The 27652-nt window shown below is 51.7% G+C and overlaps 1 protein-coding gene across 1 annotated transcript; it reads right to left on the bottom strand.

The window, feature by feature from the left end:
• Positions 1-5061: 5061 nt before the first annotated feature.
• On the bottom strand, positions 5062-16967 carry mbd101 (methyl-binding domain 101). Its single transcript, NM_001111702.1, is given in 2 exon segments — positions 5062-5811; positions 16897-16967. Coding segments are annotated over 2 exon segments (534 nt in total). The 5' UTR covers positions 16936-16967; the 3' UTR covers positions 5062-5316.
• Positions 16968-27652: the final 10685 nt, after the last annotated feature.

Here is a 27652-nt window from a genome sequence, read left to right as displayed (position 1 = left end):
AATCTGGTTTCAGACCTTTCAAGCAAAGAGCTAGAACATTTCGTCCAGATCTTCTCCCACGCATCAAGGACGAAATCCACCGGCTGCTAGAAGCTGATTTTATCAGACCTTGTAGATACGCAGAGTGGGTCTCCAATATTGTGCCGGTGGAGAAGAAGGAGTCAGGTAAACTTAGAGTATGCATTGATTTTCGCAATTTAAATAGAGCAACTCTTAAAGACGAATACCCCATGCCCATAGCCGACACATTAATCAATAATGCATCAGGAAATAGAATTATTAGCTTCCTTGATGGTAATGCCGGATATAATCAGATTTTCATGGCCGAAGAAGATGCGTCTAAAACGGCCTTTATATGTCCAGGCTTCATTGGTTTATTTGAGTGGGTTGTCATGACATTTGGTCTGAAAAATGCTGGTGCTACTTATCAGAGGGCTATGAATTTGATCTTCCATGAATTGTTAGGAAACACTGTGGAAGTTTACATTGATGATATTGTAGTCAAATCGGCTGAGTTTAGTTCTCATATAGCTGATTTGCGCAAAGCCTTTGATAAAATGTGTCAGTATGGTTTGAAAATGAACCCACGTAAATGTGCTTTTGGAGTGTCGGCTGGTAAGTTTTTAGGATTTGTCATACATGAACATGGTATAGAGATAGACCCTGACCGAATCAAGTCTATTCGGAATGTGGGACCTCCGACCTGTAAGGTCGAGGTACAGAGGTTTCTCGGCAAGGTGAATTATTTACGAAGGTTTATTTCTAACCTAGCCGGGAAGATTGATGCGTTCACCCCTATTCTTCGGCTTAAGAATGATGTCGAATTTGCTTGGGGGGCAGAACAGCAAGAAGCATTTGATCTCATCAAAAAATACTTATCTTCGGCTCCCGTATTAAAAGCACCACGAGCAGGAGTACCATTCCGATTATACATTGCAGCTGAGGATAAGGTCATTGGGGCTGTTCTGACACAAGAAACTGAGGGGAAGGAGCATGTGGTGACATATCTAAGCCGAAGGTTGGTGGATGCTGAAACAAGGTACACTTTTATTGAAAAGTTATGCTTATGCTTGTTTTTTGCATGCACCAAATGTAGATGTTATTTACTGTCTAGTCATTGCACTATTTCTGGTCAAGCCGATGTGATCAAATACATGTTGCATAACCCAATTATGAGTGGTAGAATTGGTAAGTGGGCTTATGCACTCATAGAATATGACTTGGCCTATGAACCATTGAAATCTATGAAAGGCCAAGTCATAGCGGATTTCATTGTAGAACATCGGGTTAATGATATTCATGAACTAGACATGTCATACCTCACTATTACTCCTTGGACTTTATATTTTGATGGATCGGTTTGCAATGAAGGGCAAGGAATTGGCATTGTGCTTGTTTCACCAAGTAATGTCTCCTTTGACTTTTCTAGCCGATTGAAAACTTATTGCACTAATAATCAAGCTGAATATGAGGCCCTCCTATTCGGCTTAGAACTTTTAAATGGTATGGGAGTAAAACATGTGAAGGTATTTGGTGATTCTCAGCTGGTTGTCCAACAAGTGTTAGAAGAATATCAATGTTTTGATGGTACTCTAAATAGTTACCTTGAGAAATGTTGGAGCATAATTCATTCTTTTGACGAATTCAGTATTCGGCATATCTCTAGAGTTGAGAATCATAGAGCTAACGATTTGGCACAAGATGCATCAGGTTATCGGATAAAGAGAGGGAAGTTTCACAAAACTGAAAATCCGATAACCAGTGCAGAGCCAAATTCCCAGGTCGCGGACCGTCCGCGTGATGGCGTCGGACCGTCCGGGGTTACCAGAAATGTTCTCTTAATCGATTCGGCTGACAATGAAGCCGATGCAAGAGATTGGAGGACACATATACTTAATTATTTACGAAATCCCAATATCAAAACAGATAAGAACATTCGGCGAACAGCTTTCAAGTATGTTTTGATGAGTGACGAACTTACCGCCGAACAGTCAATGACATCCTGCTTAAGTGCTTGGGCCCAGATGATGCTATATTAGCCATGGCCGAAGTACATGAAGGGATTTGTGGTACTCATCAATCAGCTCCAAAGATGAAGTGGTTGTTGCGAAGGTCCGGTTTTTATTGGCCTAGTATGATAGCTGATTGTTTCAAGTACTACAAGGGTTGCCAAGTGTGTCAAAAATTCGGCGACCTACAGTTGGTCCCTGCAGCCGAATTACATCCTATCATCAAGCCTTGGCCGTTCAGAGGATGGGGATTAGACTTTATTGGAGAAATTCATCCTTCATCATCAAAGGGGCATCGGTTTGTGTTAGTTGCCACTGACTACTTCACCAAATGGACTGAAGCCGTTGCTCTAAAGAACATGACACACAAGGAGGTAATCGAGTTTATAACTGAGCATATTATTCATAGATTCGGCATTCCCCAGACCTTAACTACAGATCAAGGTACTTCTTTTATGTCAAAGGAGGTACGTGAATTTGCTGAATTATATAAAATTAAGCTGCTTAATTCATCTCCATATTATGCTCAGGCCAATGGTCAGGCCGAGTCTAGCAATAGGACATTGATTAGTTTAATAAAAAAGAAAATATCTGATAATCCTAAACATTGGCATAAGATTTTGTCTGAAGCTTTATGGGCTCATAGGATATCTAAACATAGGGCTACTAAAGTATCTCCTTTTGAGCTTGTCTATGGGCAGGAAGCAGTGTTGCCTGTGCAAATAAGTTTGAATGCTGTCAGGCTCGCCAGACAAAATGATCTAACTGCTACTGATTATTATGATTCAATGATTGATAATATTGATGAGGTGACCGACAAGAGGATGATAGCTTTGGGAGCAATAGAAAAGGACAAGATCATGGTAGCCAGGGCCTACAACAAGAAGGTCAAAGCAAAATCATTTCAAGTAGGGGACCTGGTGTGGAAGATCATTCTGCCTCTAAGGAATAAAGACCGGAAGTTCGGGAAATGGTCACCAAGCTGGAAAGGTCCTTATAAAGTAAAACAGGTGATGTCTGGCAACGCCTATTTGCTACAAACATTACAAGGCAAGGACTTGCCTAAGGCTTTGAATGGGCGTTTCCTCAAACAGTACCATCCTAGTATGTGGCAAGATGCCTAAGAGAACCGATGTAATCACATCAAGTTAGTTGCTTTTGGTTTGCTCAGCTCCACCAAAAGGCAGGGGGGCATATGTTGAGCTCCATTTTGAGCGGGCGGACGGTCCGGCCCTGAGGCCGGACGGTCCGCGGTCCGGACAGTCCGCGCCTGTGGGCCGGACGGTCCGCGCATGCGCAAAGCAGTTTAGGGTTCCGAGTTTTGTGCTATGTTTGTTGGCTAGATTTGCAGAATTAGCTCGGAATCCAGTCGTGTAAAGGGTCCAGCCCCCCTCCTCTATAAAAAGAGAGGTCTACGGCCGATTTGTAACAATCAATCGAATCAATACAACTTCTATTTCGCATTTTTTCCTAGGAGTAGTTCTAGTCTAGTTTAGGTTTAGCCTCTCGATCCCCAAATTCTTCGCCTCTCTTCGACTCTACGCCGATTAGAGGAGTCTAGGTCGGCCGGCCCGAGCCTAGACAACTCCTAGGATCTCTCCTCCTCGACGGGGTCCCTCCCGGGAGCGAGATCCAGGCGCCGCCGGCGATCTTCCGCCGCCCCTGTGCACGCGCGGACCGTCCGGCCGTCAGGCAGGGAACCCGAGCTCCTGCACCAGGTCGCGAACCGTCCGGCCCTATGCCGCGGACCGTCCGCGTCTGACTAGAGAGTACCGCCGCCTCACGCCAGGTCGTGGACCGTCCGGCCCCAGGCCGCGGACCGTCCGCGCCTGACCAGAGAGCACCACCATCGGTTCTTCTTGAGTATTTGGCGCTCCGAAAAAGCGTCAACAGACCTACACATTGACTTCACTTGAGATAGACAAGTATACTAGGCCCTGACGTCCTGTTGGATCCTCCTGACTTATTGTTTGCTAATATAGCCAGCTGATAATTAGCTAGCAAACATTAGCCAACGTATGTTTGGAGACTACGCTAATAGATATCTTTTTCTCTTTATACGGTCTATTAGCATCTATTAGTAAGGTCAAATAGCTAATGGGTAAACAGTTAGCCAGGTTGTTTAGATGTTAGTGCTAAGATTAATCGGTAAACTGTTGGCCATAAGAATCCAAACATGCCCTTGATAGGATGGGGCATGATCTTGCGCAGACTATCACCTAATCACATATCGCGTGATTGGTTGTTCGGCTGCCCATGTCTAGACTCATTGCATTCATTGACTGTTCTTACGCGTGTGATTGGTTCACTGGACCGTAGTGCCCGAGCTTGAACGCGCAGATGTAGGTGTAGCTTTTTACATCCGTTGGCCTGCGTGTGTGGGGATGTAAGACGAGCGTGTTTCAAACGGTGCAGACCCGCCTGAGCCAAGCGCCGAGGAGGCCAGCAACCAATCATACGAACAACATATACAAAGTTTAGTTCGGGTCACATCAAACATTTGAATATCAATTAGGAGTATGAAATATAGACTTAATTAAATTTAATAAATTTGTCTCGTCTTTTAATTTTCATCTGTGAAATTAATTTTGTAATTAGACTATATTTAATATATATAATTATCATTTAAACATTTGATATGACATAGACTAAACTTTAGCAAAGAGCAACTAAATTTATTATTATTATTTTAAAAAATAGATATTTTATTGAAGTTTTAAATTTTTTTAAAAATACTATTATTTGTATATTTATTTTATTTTTTATATCCGTACGTATGTATATATATGTATATATTGAATTTTCTATTATTTTATTTCAAAATATGTTTTACATTTTAAACGTGATGGTTGCCATTTAAAGAAAATGTTTTCATAAAAGGTGTCAAGTTTTATTATAATCTTGCTAATTTTCTGATTTTGGGATCTAATTTGGTTTGAACATCAGGGGTGTTACACCAGCTAACCAGAACACCATACTGGATACAATAACAACTAGCCCCAAGCAATTTAGGATAGGATAGCCCCAAGCAAGTGGATAACTGAAGCAGAAATTAAGGAAGCATGACTTGAGGCCTAATTATAAAAAAGCAGGTCTACACTCTACAGCACTTATTCAACATCTCATTTATTCCCCAGGAATTGACACGCAGGGGCTCCGTTGCAACGAAGCATGCAGAGCCAAATCAGCTAAAAAGACCTAAACATCGACTTCAGTCGAGATAGACAAGTACACACTAGATAGGATGGGGCATGATCTTGAGCGGACTATCATCTAAACATAACACAAGCACCGTTGGGAGTATCATTCACTTTTGTGCCTCTGCCTTCTCCTGCTTCTTGGCCTTGGCAGCTTGCCAGGCAGGGTTGTGAGAAACAGTCTCCTCAACAACCTTGGGTGGCGCAAAGCTGAAATCCGAAGCAGATATGCGGTCTTTGTACTCCGGATTTGCCTCCAGAAACTTATCCACATCACCAGCACACCTTGCACGCTTCCCATTGGGCATGACATAATATGTGTCCATTTTGCTGTAGTCGCCCCTCATAACCACTAGCCTCTCCGTCTCTGGTGGAGGCTTTGGTATGTTGGGCTTGTCCAAAACCCAAATGCGGCTGCTGTCGTACTCAATGTCAGCATCGTCTTCACAAGAGCTGTCTGGTCGTCTGCTGCAGAACCATGGATCCTTAGTGAAGTTTTCACGAAGCGTCTCAAATTCTTCTTTTGGAACCGTACTCCATTTGTAGCACTTATAGCATTGCACCGCGTACAGGGCAACGGAATCCTTGGTAGAATTTCGTTTTCTCTGTCAAATAAATTGGATACTTGTTATTTTCTTTATACCATCGGTCTGGAAAGATAAAAGAAAAATCTAACTATAATCAGCAAAGATTATGGCAAAAAACAAATGTGGGATGGATGCTTGTATGACAAAGCAGAATAATGGAAAATCTTTACAGCAAGCACAGTGAAAATGAAACTGTCAATATAAATATATAAATACTGCAATAAACCATTTCTGTAACGCAGGATAATGAAACCTGTTAATATTCCATTGCACAAAATTGACTTGGTGCTTAACTCCATCTTATGTTGCACAGTATCTATAGCAACTTCTGCATACAGTTGTACAAAGTCAATATTCCATTGCATACAAGTTGTTGATGTCGTTGAAGTGTATAAGTGAATTGACTACTTTCTCCTATTAGCTGAAGCTTTTGGATTAAACTAGTTAGTGTGTTCACTCTAACATGGTATCAGAGCCAGATGTCTCAAGTTTGAATCCTGACAGATGCTTTTTTTTGTGCCTCCACCCCTTTATTTCCATGTTTCGCCTTTCTCTCTTGTTGCACACGAGTGAGGATGTTGAAATGTATAAGTGCATTGCCTACCTTCTTCTATAAGCTTAAGCTTTTAGGTTGAACTAGTTAGTGCATCCACTCTAACACAGGTAACTGTGGCAAAAGATCTAGCCTGGAATTATATCAATTAGGGAAAGAAGTGCTGGAGAAAATAAGGACTAGAGAAAATGTGCAATACAGAGAATGGTTAGTGTTCCAGAAATCTGTAGCTCAACAGAATATTATTTTGTGGATTTTGCTAGGCTGGATGAATCAAATAAGAAAGACAAGGGGAAAAGGCAGTCCTGGGTTGCACCCCCACCTGATTACTATAAGACTAATTGTGATGCTTCCTTGTGCTCTTTTTTTTTCTCGAATACGCAAGAGAATTGCGTATTTTTATATTAATAGAAGAAGCAAAAACACAAAAGTTATAGCCAAGAGGCACACAAGAATTACAGGGGATAACAGGAGGAGAGAAACAAAGACAAACATAACAGCCCCGAACACACAATCACACAAGAAGCACAATATCACCTAGGTAGCAACATCTGGCAGCGACAGACCATTGGCACCAGCCAGCTTCCAAAGCATAATATCATGCCCAACCATGGCTAAGGCAGCAGAAAGATTTGGACTCATCCCATTGAAAACACAATCATTCCGATGCTTCCAAAGACACCACGCCCCCAAGATCACTATGGAATTAAGGCCAGCCTGAGAAGATCCCCCCACGGGAGTGGAGATGCCTTTCCACCATGCCATGAAGTCCTCTTCACCCGGTTGCGGTGCCACACCAGCAAGCCCAATCCTTTGGAGAAGGATAAACCAGAATTGCCGAGCGAAAACGCAAGACAGCAGCAGATGGTTGATCGTCTCCTCCTCCTGGTCACAAAGGACACAAGCGTCGGGATGGTCGAGGTTGCGCCTAGCCAACCGGTCGGCCGTCCAGCAACGGTTGTGGGCAACCAGCCATAAGAAGAATCGACACTTTGGAGGCGCCCAACTTTTCCAAATAAGATCGCAATGCTCGAAAGTGATTGAGCCCATGAAGATCATCTCATAAGCAGACTTTGCTGAATATTGGCCCGAGCTTGAGAATCTCCAGATATGCTTATCAGGGGTACCAGGCAACAGCAACACCTCTGAAACAGCTTCCGCTAATTTAATGAACTCAGCGATGACCACAGCAGTGACCGTACCACGAAGATCGTGAACCCAAGCCATATCAGTTAAACCCTCAGCGACCGTTCTCTTGTTAGCTACTCTCATAGGAACCATAGCACAAAGGTGGGGGGCCAGATCAACCAGGCGCTGCCCTAACAGCCATCTGTCACACCAAAACAAGGTGTTGCTGCCATCTCCAACTTCAGAGACTAAGGCAAGATCGAAGAGAGACTTCACCTGATCTGAAAACTGGAGTTGAAAAGAAGCCCAAGCCCTGTCCGGACTAGTCTTTTGAAGCCAAAGCCATCTAACACGAAGAGCCCAATTCAAAGACTGTAAATTAGAGATGCCGAGGCCGCCCAGCTCCTTAGGTCTAGTGACTTTAGGCCAAGCAATCAGACAATGACCTCCATTAGTTACGCTTCTGCCACGCCAAAGAAAATTCCTCCTGATTTTATCCATGGCCTTGAGGGCCCAAGAAGGGAGATCTAGAGCCATAGCATGATAGACAACAGTAGCTGTCAACACAAATTGAACCTGGACCGCTCTTCCTGCCTTAGTCATAAGATCAGCCTTCCAACCCGGGAGAGAGTTCGCCAAGCGGTCAATGAAGGGCTGTAATTGCGCTTTATTGAGCCTTTTTAAGGACAGCGGCAGCCCCAAATATTTAAAAGGGAATTCCTCCAGCTTGCAAGGCAGATGATCCTGAACAGTGGCTACCTCCGACTGTGAGCACCTGATAGGGATAATACTACTTTTCTGAATATTTGTCTGGAGACCGGAAGCTTCACCAAACAGCCTGAGTATATCCCCCACCAGAACAAGGTCATCCGCTGTAGGTTTGATGAAAAGCGCAACATCATCCGCGTAAAGAGAGACTCTATGCAGAAAGGATCGAGTTGACAGGGGCTGCAACAGCCCAGCTTCAACAGCTCGCCCCACCATGAGGTTTAGAACGTCCATCACCAAAATGAATAACATAGGGGAGAGGGGGTCTCCCTGCCGCAGCCCTCTTCTGTGTGGAATGAAGTCCCCTGGAATACCATTAAGGAGAATCTGAGAGGAGGATGTGGCAAGCAGCCCACTCACAATGTCACACCATCCAGCACCAAACCCCAGACTCCGCAAGACTTCCAACAAGAAGGGCCATGATACTGAATCAAACGCCTTTGATATGTCCAGTTTCAGCATAATTGTTGGCTGATTCTGAGAATGAAGGAAGCGGGCTGTTTGTTGGACCAACATGAAGTTGTCTTGAATAAATCTTCCCTTGATGAAAGCACTTTGGTTCTTGGACACCATACTATCAAGCTGACCTCCCAACCGGTTTGCAAGGATCTTCGTAATTAGTTTGGCAAAACTATGAATGAGGCTTATAGGCCTAAACTCCTTGGCATTAGACGGGTTCTCAACCTTAGGAAGGAGGATAACGAAGGCTGAATTAAGAGCCCGAAAATTCCGAAAGTCCTTCCTCCAAACTGCTGCAACAGCCGCCATGATGTCCTTCTTAATGATTGGCCAACACACCTTATAAAATCTTCCCGTGAAGCCATCGGGCCCCGGCGCTTTGTTCAAGAAAGGAGGATGGGGTTTCAATGTTTCATTGCCCGCAACTGAAGAGGATAGTTCCTAGAGGGAGGTGCTGGAAATCTCAAAAAGGTGTCGAGCCCACTGCATGCAGAGACATTGGCTACATACTGGACTCTGCATCGTGCAGTTGATCTTGGCATGACAAAGGTAAACTTTCGAGACAGATGCAGCGGAAGATGCTCTTAAATCAAGAGCCGTCTCTATATATTAAACGCCTGGCTTAACTGGCCAGGCAGCCTATCCATGCCGTCTCTATATATTAAACGTTAGATCGTTTCACTGTTGAAAATCTAAGCCGTACACGTACATGGTGTAGACGTTCTCGTCCGAGCGTCCGAGCGAAGCACTGCCTTCCCCTGGTTATGGACTCATCCTGAAAAGGCACACGCTGGCACGTGTAACGGACTTGTGGATTAACATCCCCTTGGTGATTTGTTTAAGAACATACTGGAGCTCATGTACTTCTCATTGTGAAGTTTCTGTATGCTCTAGAAGCAATAATCTGGTGTCTGACTGCTTAGTTGCCTATGGTGCTTGTAATTTAATCCCTGATTCACAACAGTTCATGAATCAGACACTGAACTTTGCAGAATACTTGTCTCCAGCGATAAGCTTGGAGACAATTGTTAATGGAAGCATATGTTTCTGTCAAAAAAGGCAAAAGAAGAGGAGGAAGTGGATCCTAAGGTAGAATCCCCCATTATTCTACCATCATTTGTTCAATTTGTGCTTAGAACATAACTAAAGTAGCTTCACCAAACAACATTGGTATTTATGGCATAAATAACTTTTAAAGTGAAACATGCCTTATGTCATGTGTATGTTCAAGCTTTCAGTTGTTCCTCTTCCATCTCCCAATTGTACATGAGTGGCAGAAAATGTGTATGCCTTGTGCCAAGCACATAAAAATATAAATGCATGCAGCATAGTTACCACCTTCAGTCAAACAAAATGGCCCATGCCACCTCATGAACATCGAAGGGGAATATTAAACAAATGCTGAATCTGTTGCAAATACATATATATCTTCCATAGAACAGTTATCTGTGGCTAAGATACTGTTAGTAAGGTAGCAATAATATATCTCTACTGTTGTGCTCATTTGCCTAAAACATCCCATTTTTCAATCTAATTTAGCCATAGCGATTCTCTCTACTGTTGTCTTCTATGGAGCTAAAAAATAGGCACTTTTAGCAGACTAACACCACTACTTTTCTTTCATACTCTACTGCTTATTGCTGGTTATAAAACATATATTATCTTGAAATCCTGAGAACTGCAAAGTTACTAAGATCCCCACAATGACTGGGTGCCTGGGTCACAGGAACACATGGACCTTCAAAACCTGCCCAAATGGATTTAGATTTTATAGTATATATCACTTGTGTTAGAATATTTGTATAGGCCTTATGTGTGTGGGGGGCCGGGCTGTCATCTGCGTATGTACAGGCCTGGCCCATAGGTGCTGCGCCACCTCTGCTGGGAGGTTTTTCCCCCTGTCCTGCCGCCACCCTCCTGTAGGCGGCAGCCCTAGGGTTTCCTCCCCTCCTGTCTGCCTATATATGTTGCCCCTTGGGGTCCTATCAATACACACAAATCATAGGCGACTATCCCTGCCCAACATGGTAATCAGAGCCATCCGTTTTTTTTCTCGCTTCCGCTCCACTCGGCTAGCCGCCGCCCTCTCTAGGGTCTGTCGTGCGCCTCCCCTCTCTAGGGTTGGCCGCCGCCACCTTCTCTCCTCCTAGGGCCGCTCGTTGCGCCTGCCCCTACTCCCCATGGCCGACGCCGCCGCCGCTGCTATTGCGGCCCTCCAGAGGCTCATCGACGACAAGCTGGCCGCCCTCCAAGCTGCGGAGCAGGAGGCTGCGGCAGCTCGTGCGCTCGTCCGAGCCATCGCTCTGCTCCTGGAGGAAGAGCAGGTTGTTGTCGCAGCCCTAGACGCCAAGGTTGTGGCTGCGGCACAGCAGATCCCCTCGTCGTCCGCGGCTGCGCCTCCTCCCCCACCCGTCGGAGATGAGTTTGTCGTCATCGCCAACCTGCATGCCCAAGCATGCGGCGTTCAGAACATCCGCAACATGATCGGCATTGTTCTGGACCCCTCTTCAATGAACTACGCCCGCTGGCGCGATCAGGTGATGCTCACCCTCGAGCGCTACGAACTCGCTGCCCATGTCCTCCTCGGCACTCCTGCCAACGATCCATCCTGGAAACGGATGGACAGCATTGTCGTCTCCTGGATTTTCGGCACCATCAACATCAACCTTCAGAACATCGCCCGGGAACGTGGCATCTCCGCGCGTCAGACCTGGCTGAACGCTCGAGAACCAGTTCAACGGCAACAGCAAGACACGCGCCCTTCACCTCGACGCCATGTTTCGCAAATTCGTCCAAGGTGATCTCTCGATGACTGAGTACTGCCGCAAGATGAAGGCTATGGCGGACTCCCTCGGCGATCTTGACTGCCCGGCCTCGGACCGGAACCTTGTCCTCAACGTTCTTCGCGGCCTGAACAGTATGAGCATCTTCGGGCGATCATCACACGCAGCCGTCCCTTCCCGAGTTTTCTTAAACTTCGGGATGATCTGGTCCTCGAGGAACTACAACTTTGACCAGACACGACTTCGGCACCACCTCAGGCCTTCTACTCCAACAACTCCCAGCCACCTTCCTCCTCTCGCCCCCCTGGCAGTGGCGGCCAGGGACAGGGTCAGGGTTGTGGTCGCGGGCACGACCGTGGGAAGGGTGGTCGGGGTTCTGGTGCTCATCATCGAAGGCAGGGAGGCCACACTGCTGGTCCAACGCGCAACCAGGGTAATGGCAGCACCTCGGCGATAGGTGCACCGCCCCCCTAGCCCTCCCTCTACAACCCATGGACTGGGACGATCTCCATGTACCCCGGTCCGACTATGGGAGAGCTGCAGCAGCCCCCACGCCCTCCACAGCAGCAGGTGTTCCTCACCGCTCCAGGGCAGCCCGTGGGTCTATCTCAGCATACCACCCCACTGGCACCCATCCCGGTTTCGGCGCAGCTGTATGCTGCCCAGCAGCAACATCAGCTGCAGTAGCAGGCGCAGGCTGCTTATGGTGCGCAACAGCAACAACAGGCTGCCCAATCACCCTGGAACTCGTGGCAAGGTGCCTGGGATCAGCAGTCGCTGGCCTCTTCCTTCAACACGATGACTCTTCAGCAGCCCCAATCCATCACCGAGTGGATTGCTAACCCGGGGCCTCCAGCCATACGACCCCGGACTCTGGTAACATCTCCCGTTTTCGTTCTCCAACTTCTGCTATTCCTTCATCCATCGTTGTTGGAAACGGTCCAGCCTGTCGGTCACCTCAGTAGGAGATACGGTGCTTTCTGGCCAGTTTTATCTTAACAATGTTCTTGTTACACCTGATATTATTAAGAATCTTCTTTTTGTTCGTCAGTTTACAACTGACAATAATTGTTCCATGGAATTTGACCTGTTTGGCCTTTCTGTGAAGGATCTCAATTCCAGGAACACAATCCTTAGGTGCAACAGCTCTGGGCCACTGTACACCATCAGTCTTCCTACTGCGCGTGCTCCTCCAGCCACTACACACTACGCCCTTGATGCTTCTGCGTCCCTATGGCACCAACGTCTTGGTCATCCTGGCCCTGACGTGCTTGCTAAGCTTTCTAGTATTGTTGTTGTTTCATGTAATAAGCCCAAACATGTACCTATCTGTCATGCATGTCAGTTAGGTCGGCACACTAGGCTTCCGTTTGCGCAGTCCATGTCGCGTAATACTCAGTGTTTTGATTTAGTTCATTGTGATTTGTGGACTTCACCTGCCATCAGTGTCTCCAGGTTTAAATACTATTTGGTTATCCTTGATGATTTTTCACATTATTCTTGGACTTTTCCTCTGCGCCTCTGATACTTTTTCCACCATCTCTCATTTTTTCTCTTATGTCCGTACTCAGTTTGGGCGCACGATCAAGCAAGTCCAATGTGATAATGGTCGGGAGTTTGACAACTCCTCTACCCGGACCTTCTTTCTCACCAATGGTGTGAAGCTTCGCATGTCTTGCCCCTATACATCGCCACAGAACGGTAAAGCCAAATGCATGCTCCGCACCACCAACAATATGATCCGCACCTTGCTGCTCCAAGCGTCCATGCCACCTCGCTATTGGGTAGATGCTCTTCATACAGTCACTTATCTTCTCAATTGCCTTCCCACCAAAACTGTCTGCGCCTCTTGTCCCTTTGCTGCCCTGTACAACACACCTCCCACATATGAGCAGCTTCGAGTCTTTGGATGTGCTTGCTATCCGAACCTCTCCGCCACCACGCCGCATAAGCTTGCTCCCGCTCTACTAGGTGTGTTTTTCTGGGGTATTCTCCTGAGCATAAGGGTTACCGTTGTCTTGATCTATCCACAAATCAGGTCTTAACATCTCGTCACGTTGTCTTTGATGAGGCTTGCTTCCCTTTCGCAACCTCTCCCCCTCGAACTAATGATTTTGATTTTTTGTCTGAGATGGATCCAATGCCTTCACCCATCGAAACACGTCTTTTACCTGTAGTTACTCGATCTGTTGCCCCTGTGGTTGCACCGCCAGCACCACCTACGAGGGTTGCTCCCACGGATGCTACCTCTTCTCATCCGGGCCAGCCCTCCCAGGTCCTAGCACCAGCTACTCAGACTTCCACGCTTGCTGCGTCGGCTAGTCCTGGTGTGCCTACTACGGGCGTACCCACTGGGGACCGGTACCGGGAACCCGTACTGGCATACCAGCGTCGGTACCCGCTAGCTGGACCTGCGCCGGCTGTCCCACCGGCTGGACCTGCGCCGGCCACTTCGCCGGGTGGACCGGCTCTGGTCTCGCCCCTGCCTGCAGCGCCATCTTCACCCCCTCCTACTGCCTCTCGAGTGCTTCCACCTGGTGCGGTGCCCATTCCTCCGGTGGTTCACCCGCACCCGATGGTTACTCGTGGCAAAGTTGGCTTCTGACAGCCGGCTTTTATACCTTGCTATTGCGGTGTCGCCGATTCTGCAGTCTGTCAGGGCTACCCTTACTGACACGCATTGGCGGGCTGCCATGGAGGAAGAATATGCTGCTCTGAAGTCTAATGGCACATGGGATCTGGTTCCTCGACCTCCTGGTGCTAATGTGGTGACTGGTAAATGGATTTTCATGCACAAGTTTAATGCAGATGGGACTCTCAGCAGGTACAAGGCTCGATGGGTTCTTCGGGGCTTCACACAGCGCCCAGGCATTTACTATGATGAGACGTTCAGTCCTGTTGTGAAGCCCGCTACTGTTCGCACAGTTCTCTCTCTCTGGCTATTGCTCGTGATTGGCCTCTCCATCAGCTTGATTCAAGAATGTGTTTCTTTATGGCACTCTGACAGAGACAGTGTACTGCTCACAGCCTACTGGTTTCTTTGACTCTGCTGAGCCAGATCTGGTGTGTCGTCTCAACAAATCTCTTTATGGCCTGAAGCAGGCGCCTCGGGCATGGTACAGTAAATTTGCCTCTTATTTACTATCTTTGGGATTTGTTGAAGCCAAGTCAGATACGTTCCTTTTTATATATCGCCATGGTGCGGAGACTGCATACTTGCTCCTCTATGTTGATGCATTGTCCTCACAGCTTCTAGTACTGCCTTGCTACAGCGTACTGTTTCTGCATTACAGAGGGAATTTGCTATGAAGGATCTTGGCACTCTTCATCATTTTCTGGGTATCACTGTGCAGAAGCAATCTCATGACCTTCTCTTACATCAGCGACAGTATGCGTTGGAAATCATTGCTCGTGCTGGGTTGACTGATTGCAAACCTTGTGCCACTCTGATTGACACATCAGCCAAGCTTTCTGGTACTTCTGGTGCTCCTGTCAGTGACCCTACACAGTACAGAAGCCTGGCGAGTGCTTTGCAGTACTTGATGTTTACTCGTCCAGATATCTCTTATGCAGTCCAGCAAGTTTGCCTTCATATGCATGACCCGCGTGAGCCTCACTTGACTGCTCTCAAGCGCATCCTTCTGTACTTGCAGGGTACTCCGGATTTCGGCCTTCGTTTTCACCGTTCCGCTACGACTGAACTCATTGTGTACACTGATGCTGATTGGGCAGGCTGCCCTGACACTCGCCGGTCTACTTCAAGCTATGCAATCTTCCTGGGTGACAATCTTGTGTCATGGTCCTCCAAGCGTCAAAACACAGTCTCTCGTTCGAGTGACGAGGTTGAGTATCGGGCTGTGGCTAATGGTGTTGCAGAAGCTTCCTAGTTGCGGCAGCTCTTGATGGAACTACATTCTCCTTTGACTCGCAGGAGCTTGGTCTATTATGACAATGTTAGTGCCGTCTACATGTCCTCTAACCCGGTTCAGCACCAGCGTACAAAGCATATTGAGATTGATCTTCACTTTGTTCGCGACAAGGTCGCCATTGGGGATGTTCGTCTTCCGACGACATCTTAGTTTGCTGACATTTTCACTAAAGGCATGTCGTCCTCGATCTTCACCGACTTTAGATCCAGTCTCAACATCTGTCGTGGCTAGAGTTGGGACTGCACGGGGGGGGGGGGGGGGGGGGGGGGGTTTAGAATATTTGTATAGGCCTTATGTGTGTGGGGGGTCGGGCTGTCATTTGCGTATGTACAGGCCCGGCCCATAGGTGTTGCGCCACCTCTGCTGGGAGGTTTTTCCCCCTGTCTTGCCGCCACCCTCCTGTAGGCGGCAGCCCTAGGGTTTCCTCCCCTCCTGTCTGCCTATATATGTTGCCCCTTGGGGTCCTATCAATACACACAAATCATAGGCGACTATCCCTGTCCAACAACTTGGATTCTAATAATGGCAAATGATTGTTTTGTTCTCTTAAATTCCTCCCTTCTGGTTACTAGCAATAAACTTAGACATTTACACCTAAAATCTGAACCAAAGCATAACAGCACACCAGCAACTTCTGTAATAATACATGTAAAACATTTCAAGAACTCAAAGACAAATTTCGCGTTTGCATTGATTCACCTGATAAAAACCGTGCATGACATGAAAGCATATACAAGACTCAAAGAGCAAACGATGGGTGCTTTAGAATCAATTTAAGATACTTTCTTTTCCATTTTCCCAATATTTCAGGTGCCTGATTTTTTAGATGACATCATGCAACATTTTTGTACAACTAACTAGTAGAGGTAAATTATTTTCTTATGATTTATCTTTGTATCATAACGTATCGAATTTTTGTCTTTGTTTGACTATAAAAATAGTTGTTAGCTGTCTTTGTGTCAACACGGATCAGATTTTATTGGGTTTGTGATTTTGTCTAATTGGTTTTTTATTCTCGAAACTGTAATTTTAGTATATAAAATATATGCAATAACCGTCGTCTAAAAAAACTAGAATTCAGGCATATGAATTTTAGCAAATCCCTTTCTTTTTATCAAAATGGATTTGCGGGAGAACCTATGTGTGAATCGACCCAACCCTAATCCCCAATGTCTGGAACTAAAATTGCACGCAATATTTTCCGTATCAAAAATCAAGCATGCATACTAGCACTACAATCTAGCGCGGACACAAACCTTTCGAAACAAAATAACCAGATGCAACCGATGAACCAAGTGGTTAATAGAGCCACTACTATATCCAACAAAGTCAACACCTGATAATGATGTATCTGGCACAAAACGAAGTACCCACATCAACGACGCAGGCCGCCAGGGCAAGAAGGGGCCAAAGCTACAGCGCATATCAATCCACAAAACAAGGTGCCATCGATCTGTGAGGAAGAGCGCGAAGAAGTGCAAACCTGAGAGGGGGCCGAACCCGGGGTCGACCCTGTTGTCATGCCGACGGCGAGGTGGCAGAGGGGCACAGGCGACACGGGGATTGGGGAATGGACGGGCTGTATCTGTTTGTGAGAGGAGGACTGCGGAGGGCCTGGTCGTCAACTAGAGATCGACAATGGGCCTGATTCCCAATTTCTTACCATGACTCGGATTGTTCTATGGGCCGCAGAAAACCCCCGGATAAACTTGGGGCGTAGCTTTCACAGGATGTGTGTGATCAGAAGCGTACTATAAACTCCTAGGTCAAATTTCGCGCATGCATCACGTGATCGGTTCATTGCATAGGTGCATGAGAATAGTCTCTAAATTCTACACTATAAAATTTAAAAATCAGATTGGATTAGAATAAACTCTATTTCTACTCATTTTTAAACTAAAAATTATTTATAGCGTTATTATTTTGTAAAGAATCATTTGGATCGCGATCCATTATCAATTACCACCCCTAGCTACGTCCAAGCTCGCGTCGTCCCGTGGACCGTGTGCAGCGGGTATTCGATTGGTGGGTTGGAGCCTACACCCGCGCCTGCAGCCATTGGCTCATTTTGGCTTGCTTGCCTACATGCGTGTAAACGCAGCTTTCCCACGTTTCCCGCGGGCCAGGCTCGTGCGAAGCCAGTGCGGGATACCAATCACGCGTGCAGAGGACGTGTGAATTCCCTGAAGACTCGCTGACTTCCGGACAAGTCAGCACCAATCTCGTAGACGCGGGGGACTGAACGTTCGGCGCATCGTGTGTGTAACTCCTCTTCTATCGAGAATAAGGCAGAGAGGGAGCTCCTACGAAAACAGAGACACATCAATAGGCATAGTCATCTTCTAGCTCGAGAACTCTTTGTAACTAAGAACATTGTGCAATACAACTCCACAAACTCACAGGGTGTAGGGTATTACACGCACAAGCGGCCCAAACCTTTATAATTCTATGTGTTCTGTCGTGCCCTAAACAAACCATCGAGCTACGATTGGTCTCGCCATCCTCCCAAAAGCACTATGCGGTATCCTGTAGTGTGTCGTCGGGACCAAACACCGACATTGTAGGCAATTCATTATTTTTAAATAGCAAGATGATTTTAGCCTCTCTAATCACCTTTGGTATCCTTGCTCAAAAAATCCCTTAGGATATGGGGATGGAGAAGTTTCTTCCCCCATAGGGATGTAAACAGGAAAAAATCTCCCTCGATAGATAAACGGGGACGGGGATAGGGAAACATTTCCTATCCTCATTCCCGCAGGGATCTATTAAACTTACACGTGACAATGTTTTCGTGTAATAGTTAATGATAAAAATAAAAAATTACCTTGTCAAGAGACCACTCATTATGCAAAATGTGTTCATTTTGATGTACACATAATGTTTTTCATTGACAATATGTATAAGTGACAATGTTTTGTATTAATAACAAATGGCATATGATTATAATTTAAGCGGGGAGGGGATCTTCGTCGAGGATTTATCCCCATGGGGTATGAGGATGGGAAACAAATATCCCCGCAAACGTTCATGGGTTTCCCTCGAGGAAAAAATTTTCATCACGAGGACGGGGAGCTATTCCTCGATGGGAAATTCCCTATTGCCATACCTAGTCAAGACTGAGGAATATGGAGCTTGTATTTTGTATGGGTTTGTCGGGGACCATAATTAGGGGTACCCTCAAGACGCCTAATTCTCAGCTGGTAACCCCCATCAGCATAAAGCTGCAAAGGCCTGATGGGCACGATTAAGTCAGGGATCAGTCCATACGAGTGACTCGATCACGCTTCACCCGAGCCTAGCCTCGGCCGAAGGCAGCCGACCTCGAGAGACTTCTGTCTCGCCCGAGGCCCCCTTTTTATGGCGGACACATCACCGGCTTGCCCAAGGCCTTGGCTTCGCTCAGAAGCAACCTTGACTAAATCACCACACCGACTGACCAAATTGCAGGTGCATTTAACGCAAAGGTGGCCTGACACCTCTATCCTGACACGCGCCCCCGGCAGAGCCGAGGTGACCGCCGTCACTCCACCGCTCCACTGGCCAGTCTGACAGAAGGACAGCGCCACCTGCGCCACTCCGACTGCAGTGCCACTCGACAGAGTGAGTCTGACAGGCAATTAGGCCTTGCCAAAGGCGCCACGGCGAACTCCGCTCCGCCCGACCCCAGGGCTCGGACTCGGGCTAAGACCCGGAAGACGGCGAACTCCGCTCCGCCCGACCCCAGGGCTCGGACTCGGGCTAAGACCCGGAAGACGGCGAACTCCGCTCCGCCCGACCCCAGGGCTCGGACTCAGGCTAAGACCCGAAAGACGACGAAACTCCGCCTCGCCCGACCCCAGGGCTCGGACTCCGCCCTAGCCTCGGCCGGACGACTTCCGCCTCGCCCGACCCCCTGGCTCGGGCTCGGCCACGGCAACTGAAGGCAAGACTCAACCTCGGCTTCGGAGGAAACCCCACGTCGCCCTGCCTAGAGCACAGACCGCCACGTCAACAGGAAACGTCATCATCGCCCTACCCCGAATCGACTCGGGTCACGGAGAACAAGACCGGCGTCTCGTCCGGCCAGCTCCGCCAGAGGGGCAATGATGGCGCTCCACGAGCTCTATGACGACGGCGGCCCCCAGCTCTCTTACGGCAGCAGGACAACGTCAGCAGGGACTCGACCGCTCCAACAGCTGTCCCTCCATCAGGCTCCGCCGCACCACCGATAGCCACGACATCACGCCAGCAGGATGCCCAGATCTCTCCGGCTGCCACATCGGCATGTACCTAGGGCACTAGCTCTCCCTCCGCTAGACACGTAGCACTCTGCTACATCCCCATTGTACACCTGGGTCCTCTCCTTACGACTATAAAAGGAAGGACCAGGGCCTTCTCAGAGAAGGTTGGCCGCGCGGGACCGAGGACGGGACAGGCGCTCTCTTGGGGCCGCTCGCTTCCCTCACCCGCGTGGACGCTTGTAACCCCCCTACTGCAAGCGCACCTGACCTGGGCGCGGGACGAACACGAAGGCCGCGGGACTTCCACCTCTCTCACGCTCGGCTCCGGCCGCCTCGCCTCTCCCCCCTCCGCGCTCGCCCACGCGCTCGACCCATCTGGGCTGGGGCACGCAGCACACTCACTCGTCGGCTTAGGGACCCCCCTGTCTCGAAACGCCGACAGTTGGCGCGCCAGGTAGGGGCCTGCTGCGTGCTGACGAATAGCTCCCCGTCAAGCTCCAGATGGGCAGTCTCCAGCAACCTCTCCGGCCCGGGACGGTGCTTCGTTTCGGGGCTCTCGAGTTCATGTCCTTCGACGGCAGCAACGACATGATACTTCTTCCACCGTCGTGCGACCACGACAATGGCGGCCGACAACCCGCCCGCCGGCGGCGGAATCGACGACGTCTTCCCCGCATGGTGGAAGAGCTATATTCGGGCTCGCTCCGTTCTCTCCCCCGCCAACGGAGGAGGAAGCGGGGCCGTCAAGGCCAGACGGGAGGCCACGCTTCGCCGGCCGTCGAGCGAATCGACGCCCCCGACGCCCCGACGGAAGGCACGCCGGACATCGACCTCGCGTTCAAGACGGAGGCAAGCGCCGTCCCCCCGCGGCACGATGACCCCGAGCAAGAAGACGACGCCGGCGCGCTCGCGGAAAGCCTGCAGGACGTCGCCCTCGAACCAGAGATGACGGCGCAACCAGACCCCGATGTGACTACGTCGCTCCTCGTCGACCAAAAGGTAACGACTAACTCCCATCTTGCGTCATTTCGACTCGGCCTCCACCCGCCAAACGACCTCGATTTGGCGGGCGCTCTCATTGAGGCGAGTGCAACCCCACTGAGGTTCTGTATGCGATCGCCTTGGGACCGACTGACGGACGTCTCGACCTACGGGCCCTCTGGGTCCGAGGAAGATGACGATCCCAGCATCGGTTGGGATTTCTCCGGACTTGGCAACCCCAGTGCCGTGCGGGACTTCATGGCCGCATGTGACTACTGTCTGTCCGACTGTTCCGATGCAAGCCGCAGCCTTGGCGACGAGAGCTGCGGCCCAAGCCGCGAATGTTTCCACATCGAGCTAGGGAATCCCGCCGAAGGCAACCATCTTGGCATGCCGGAGGATGGTGATCTCCCTAGGCCGGTGCCTCGCGCCGACATCCCACGGGAGCTAGCTGTGGTCCCCGCTCCGGCGGGGGGTTACGACCCACAACTCGAGCAAGTCCGCGAGGCGCAGGCCAGGCTCAACGAGGGAACGGGAGCGCTTGAGCTGATCCGTCGGGACGTCGGACAGGCATGGGTGGGCCAACCCCTGGCCGGAGAAATACGTCATCTGCCCCAAGGTCTCCAGCACCGCGTCGCCAACGACGTCAGGATCAGGCCGCCGCCCGCATCCGGCGGGGTCGGTCAGAACCTGGCAACCGCAGCAATGCTCATCCGCGCGATGCCGGAGCCGTCAACCACCGAGGGTCGGCGGATCCAGGGAGAACTCAAGAATCTCCTGGAAGGCGCCGCGGCCCGGCGGGCCGAGAGCACTGCATCCCGAAGGCAAGGATATCCCTCGGAACCTCATGCCGCGACTTCCCGATTCATGCGGGAAGCCTCGGTCTACACCGGGCGCACGCGCAACACCGCGCCTGCGGCCCCGGGCCACCTCGGCAACGAGCACCATCGACGCGACCGTCGGGCTCACCTCGACGAAAGGGTGCGCCGAGGCTATCACCCCAGGCGTGGGGGACGTTACGACAGCAGGGAGGATCGGAGTCCTTCGCCCGAACCACCCGGTCCGCAGGCTTTCAGTCGGGCCATCCGACGGGCGCCATTCCCGACCCGGTTCCGACCCCCGACTACTATCGTAAAGTACTCGGGGGAAACGAGACCGGAGCTGTGGCTCGCGGACTACCGCCTTGCCTGCCAACTGGGTGGAACGGACGACGACAACCTCATCATCCGCAACCTCCCCCTGTTCCTCTCCGACACTGCTCGTGCCTGGTTGGAGCACCTGCCTCCGGGGCAGATTTCCAACTGGGACGACTTGGTCCAAGCCTTCGCTGGCAATTTCCAGGGCACATACGTGCGCCCCGGGAATTCCTGGGACCTTCGAAGCTGCCGGCAACAGCCGGGGGAGTCGCTCCGGGACTACATCCGGCGATTCTCGAAGCAGCGCACCGAGCTGCCCAACATCATCGACTCGGATGTCATCGGCGCGTTCCTCGCCGGCACCACTTGCCGCGACCTGGTGAGCAAGCTGGGTCGCAAAACCCCCACCAGGGCGAGCGAGCTGATGGACATCGCCACCAAGTTCGCCTCCGGCCAGGAGGCGGTCGAGGCTATCTTCCGAAAGGACAAGCAGCCCCAGGGCCGCCCGTCGGAAGAAGCTCCCGAGACGTCTGCTCCGCGCGGCGCCAAGAAGAAAGGCAAGAAGAAGTCGCAATCGAAACGCGACGCCACGGACGCGGACCTTGTCGCCGCCGCCGAGTATAAGAACCCTCGGAAGCCCCCCGGAGGTGCAAACCTCTTCGACAAGATGCTCAAGGAGCCGTGCCCCTACCATCAGGGGCCCGTCAAGCACACCCTCGAGGAGTGTGTTATGCTTCGGCGTCATTTCCACAGGGCCGGGCCACCCGCCGAGGGTGGCAGGGCCCGCGACGACGACAAGAACGAAGAACACCCAGCAGGGGGGTTCCCCGAGGTCCGCGACTGCTTCATGATCTACGGAGGGCATGCGGCGAATGCCTCGGCTCGGCACCGCAAGCAAGAGCGCCGGGAGGTCTGCTCGGTGAAGGTGGCGGCGCCAGTCTACCTAGACTGGTCCGACAAGCCCATCACTTTCGACCGAGCCGACCACCCCGACCATGTGCCGAGCCCGGGGAAATACCCGCTCGTCGTCGACCCCGTTGTCGGCGATGTCAGGCTCACCAAGGTCCTGATGGACGGGGGCAGCTGCCTCAACATCATCTACGCCGAGACCCTCAAGCTCCTGCGCGTCGATCCGTCCACCGTCCGAGCAGGCGCTGCGCCCTTCCACGGGATCATCCCTGGGAAGCGCGTCCAGCCCCTCGGGCGACTCGACCTCCCAGTCTGCTTCGGGACACCCTCCAACTTCCGAAGGGAGACCCTGACGTTTGAAGTGGTCGGGTTCCGAGGAACCTACCACGCCGTGTTAGGGAGGCCATGCTACGCGAAGTTCATGGCCGTCCCCAACTACACCTACCTGAAGCTCAAGATGCCGGGCCCCAACGGGGTCATCACCGTCGGCCCCACGTACAAACACGCGTTCGAATGCGACGTGGAGTGCGTGGAGTACGCCGAGGCCCTCGCCGAGTCCGAGGCCCTCATCGCCGACCTGGAGAACCTCTCCAAGGAGGTCCCAGACGTGAAGCGCCATGCCGGCAACTTCGAGCCAGCGGAGACGGTCAAGGCCGTCCCCCTCGACCCCAGCGGCGACACCACCAAGCAGATCCGGATCGGTTCCGGGCTCGACCCCAAATAGGAAGCAGTGCTCGTCGACTTTCTCCACGCAAACGCCGACGTCTTTGCGTGGAGTCCCTCGGACATGCCCGGCATACCGAGGGATGTCGCCGAGCACTCGCTGGATATTCGGGCCGGAGCCCGACCCGTCAGACAGCCTCTGCGCCGATTCGACGAGGAGAAGCGCAGAGCGATTGGCGAAGAGATCCACAAGCTAATGGCGGCAGGGTTCATCAAAGAGGTATTCCATCCCGAATGGCTTGCCAACCCTGTGCTTGTGAGGAAGAAAGGGGGGAAATAGCGGATGTGTGTAGACTACACTGGTCTCAACAAAGCATGTCCGAAGGTTCCCTACCCTCTGCCTCGCATCGACCAAATCGTGGATTCCACTGCTGGGTGCGAAACCCTGTCCTTCCTCGATGCCTACTCGGGGTATCACCAGATCCGGATGAAAGAGTCCGACCAGCTCGCGACTTCTTTCATCACGCCGTTCGGCATGTACTGCTACGTCACCATGCCGTTCGGCCTGAGGAATGCAGGCGCGACGTACCAGCGGTGCATGAACCATGTGTTCGGCGAACACATCGGTCGCACAGTCGAGGCCTACGTCGATGACATCGTAGTCAAGACACGGAAGGCTCCCAACCTCCTCTCCGACCTTGAAGTGACATTCCGGTGTCTCAAGGCGAAAGGAGTCAAGCTTAATCCTGAGAAGTGTGTCTTCGGGGTGCCCCGAGGCATGCTCCTAGGGTTCATCGTCTCTGAGCGAGGCATCGAGGCCAACCCGGAGAAGATCGCGGCCATCACCAGCATGGGGCCCATCAAGGACTTAAAAGGGGTACAGAGGGTCATGGGATGCCTCGCGGCCCTGAGCCGCTTCATCTCACGCCTCGGCGAAAGAGGTCTGCCCCTGTACCGCCTTTTAAGGAAAGCCGAGTGTTTCGTTTGGACCCCTGAGGCCGAGGAAGCCCTCGGCAACCTAAAGGCGCTCCTTACAAAGGCGCCAGTCTTGGTGCCGCCGGCGGACGGAGAAACCCTCTTGGTCTACGTCGCCGCGACCACTCAGGTGGTTAGCGCCACGATTGTGGTCGAAAGGCAGGAGGAAGGGCATACAATGCCCGTTCAGAGGCCGGTTTACTTCATCAGCGAAGTGCTGTCCGAGACTAAGATCCGCTACCCACAAGTTCAAAAGCTGCTGTATGCTGTGATCCTGACGAGGCGGAAGCTACGACACTACTTCGAGTCCCATCCGGTGACTGTGGTGTCATCCTTCCCCCTGGGGGAGATCATCCAGTGCCGAGAGGCCTCGGGCAGGATCGCAAAGTGGGCAGTGGAGATCATGGGCGAAACGATCTCGTTCGCCCCTCGGAAGGCCATCAAGTCCCAAGTGTTGGCGGATTTCGTGGCTGAATGGGTCGACACCCAACTACCAACGACTCCGATCCAACCGGAGCTCTGGACCATGTTTTTCGACGGGTCGCTGATGAAGACGGGGGCCGGTGCGGGCCTGCTCTTCATCTCGCCCCTCGGAAAGCACTTGCGCTACGTGCTGCGCCTCCACTTCCCGGCGTCCAACAATGTGGCCGAGTACGAAGCTCTGGTCAACGGATTGCGGATCGCCATCGAGCTAGGGGTCAGACGCCTCGACGCCCGCGGTGATTCGCAGCTCGTCATCGACCAAGTCATGAAGAACTCCCACTGCCGCGACCCGAAGATGGAGGCCTACTGCGACGAGGTTCGGCGCCTGGAAGACAAGTTCTTCGGGCTCGAGCTCAACCATATCGCTCGGCGCTACAACGAAACCGCAGACGAGCTGGCGAAGATAGCCTCGGGGCGAACGACAGTCCCCCCGGACGTCTTCTCCCGGGATCTGCATCAACCCTCCGTCAAGCTCGACGACACGCCCGAGCCCGAGGTATCCTCGGCTCAGCCCGAGGTACCCTCGGCTCAGCCCGAGGTACCCTCGGTTCAGCCCGAGGCACCCTCGGCCCAGCCCGAGGTACTCTCGGCCCCCGAGGGCGGGGCATTGAACGTCGAGGAAGGGCAGAGCGGGGCAACGCCAGACCAGGATTGGCAGGCCCCGTACCTGCAATATCTCCGTCGAGGAGAGCTACCCCTCGACCAAGTCGAGGCTCGGCGGGTAGCGCGACGCGCCAAGTCATTCGTCTTGCTGGGCGACGAAGAGGAGCTCTACCATCGCAGCCCCTCGGGCATCCTCCAGCGATGCATCTCCATCGCCGAAGGTCGGGAACTGCTGCAAGAAGTACACTCGGGGGCTTGCGGCCACCACGCAGCACCCCGAGCCCTTGTTGGAAATGCTTTCCGGCAAGGCTTCTACTGGCCAACGGCGGTGGCTGACGCCACTAGAATTGTCCGCACCTGCGAAGGGTGCCAATTCTATGCGAAGCGGACACACCTGCCCGCTCAGGCTCTGCAGACAATACCCATCACCTGGCCCTTCGCTGTATGGGGTCTGGACCTCGTCGGTCCCTTGCAAAAGGCGCCCGGGGGCTACACGCACCTGCTGGTCGCCATCGACAAATTCTCCAAGTGGATCGAGGTCCGACCTCTGAACAGCATCAGGTCCGAGCAGGCGGTGGCATTCTTCACCAACATCATCCACCGCTTCGGGGTCCCGAACTCCATCATCACCGACAATGGCACCCAGTTCACCGGCAAAAAATTCTTGGATTTTTGCGAGGATCACCATATCCGGGTGGACTGGGCCGCCGTGGCTCATCCCATGTCGAATGGGCAAGTAGAGCGCGCCAACGGCATGATTCTACAAGGGCTCAAGCCTCGGATCTACAACGACCTCAACCAGTTCGGCAGGCGATGGATGAAGGAACTCCCCTCGGTGGTCTGGAGCCTAAGGACGACGCCGAGTCGTGCCACGGGCTTCACGCCGTTTTTCCTGGTCTACGGGGCTGAAGCTATCCTGCCCACTGACCTGGAATACGGCTCCCCAAGGGCGAAGGCCTACACCGAGCAAAGCAACCAAGCCAGCCGAGAGGAATCGCTAGACCAGTTGGAGGAAGCTCGGGACAGGGCCTTACTACACTCGGCGCGGTACCAACAGTCCCTGCGACGTTACCACGCCCGAGGGGTCCGGTCCCGAGAACTCCAGGTGGGCGACCTGGTGCTTCGGCTGCGACAAGACGCCCGAGGGAGGCACAAGCTCACGCCCCCCTGGGAAGGGCCGTTCGTCATCGCCAAAGTTCTGAAGCCCGGAACATACAAGCTGGCCAACAGTCAAGGCGAGATCTACGGCAACGCTTGGAACATCAAACAGCTACGTCGCTTCTACCCTTAAGATGTTTTCAAGTTGTTCACATACCTCGCACCTACGCAAAGTTTAGTTGTCAAGGAAGGGTCGGCCTAGCCTCGGCAAAGCCCGACCCTCCCTCGGGGGCTAAAAGGGGGGAGACCCCCTCTGCGTCGAATTTTTTCCTCGAAAAAGGACCTCTTTTTAGCAGGATTTCTTCCGTGCTTCTTGACTACTTTGGAAAGCGGATCCTGGAAACGACGAGGTACACGTAAGCAGCCAAGGCTGACCGAGCCGAGGGACTCCTACGCCTCCGGGATACGGATACCTCACTCGTCCCCTTCTGCGATAAGTAACTTGCGCTCGGATAAAGCGACTCCGTGGACCAAACGAGTCATCACGTTCGGAAGCTCTCCTGCCGAAGCAGTCCTTCAAGCTTTCTCGACTAAATCGGGGACAGGGCCTCATGGACGGGTGAAAGTACGCGTAAGCGGCAAGGCCGACCGAGCCGAGGGATTCCCACGCCTCTGGGATACGGATACCTCACTCGTCCCTTCCGCGAAAAGCAACTCTCGCTCACACAAACATCCCTATTACCGACAGAGTCCAGATGCTCGAAACAAGAGGAAAAAAGGACGCAGCTTCGCAAGCGCGGCGAGGGCGTGTTCTTCTGGCCTCGGCGGCCGCAGAAAACACACGCTACAAGACGATCTGATCCTGCAGGCTCGGGTCTTCACGCCGAGGGGAGCCGTAGCACCCTCGGCATCGACGACGTCTACAACAAAGCCCGACCCAGCCTCGGGCGGTGCCGAGGTCCAGGGGCTCCTCCAGGAATCCGGCCCGAGCAGGCGGCTCAACCGGTTACCCCTGGGGCCTCGGGCAACCGGCTTCCAAGGGCGCTAGCCCGATCCGAGGCCTCGACTGACCGACTTGGGCGCCGACACCGCTGACGGGCGACACGGCTAGGCTCCGGCCAACCAGGTTCCCCATTCTCGAGCCAACTCCGCCTCTGTTCATACTGATATC

This window comes from Zea mays, chromosome 8 (genome assembly GCF_902167145.1).
Source record: "Zea mays cultivar B73 chromosome 8, Zm-B73-REFERENCE-NAM-5.0, whole genome shotgun sequence".
NCBI lineage: Eukaryota > Viridiplantae > Streptophyta > Magnoliopsida > Poales > Poaceae > Zea > Zea mays.
This window is presented reverse-complemented; position numbering and strand designations above follow the sequence as displayed.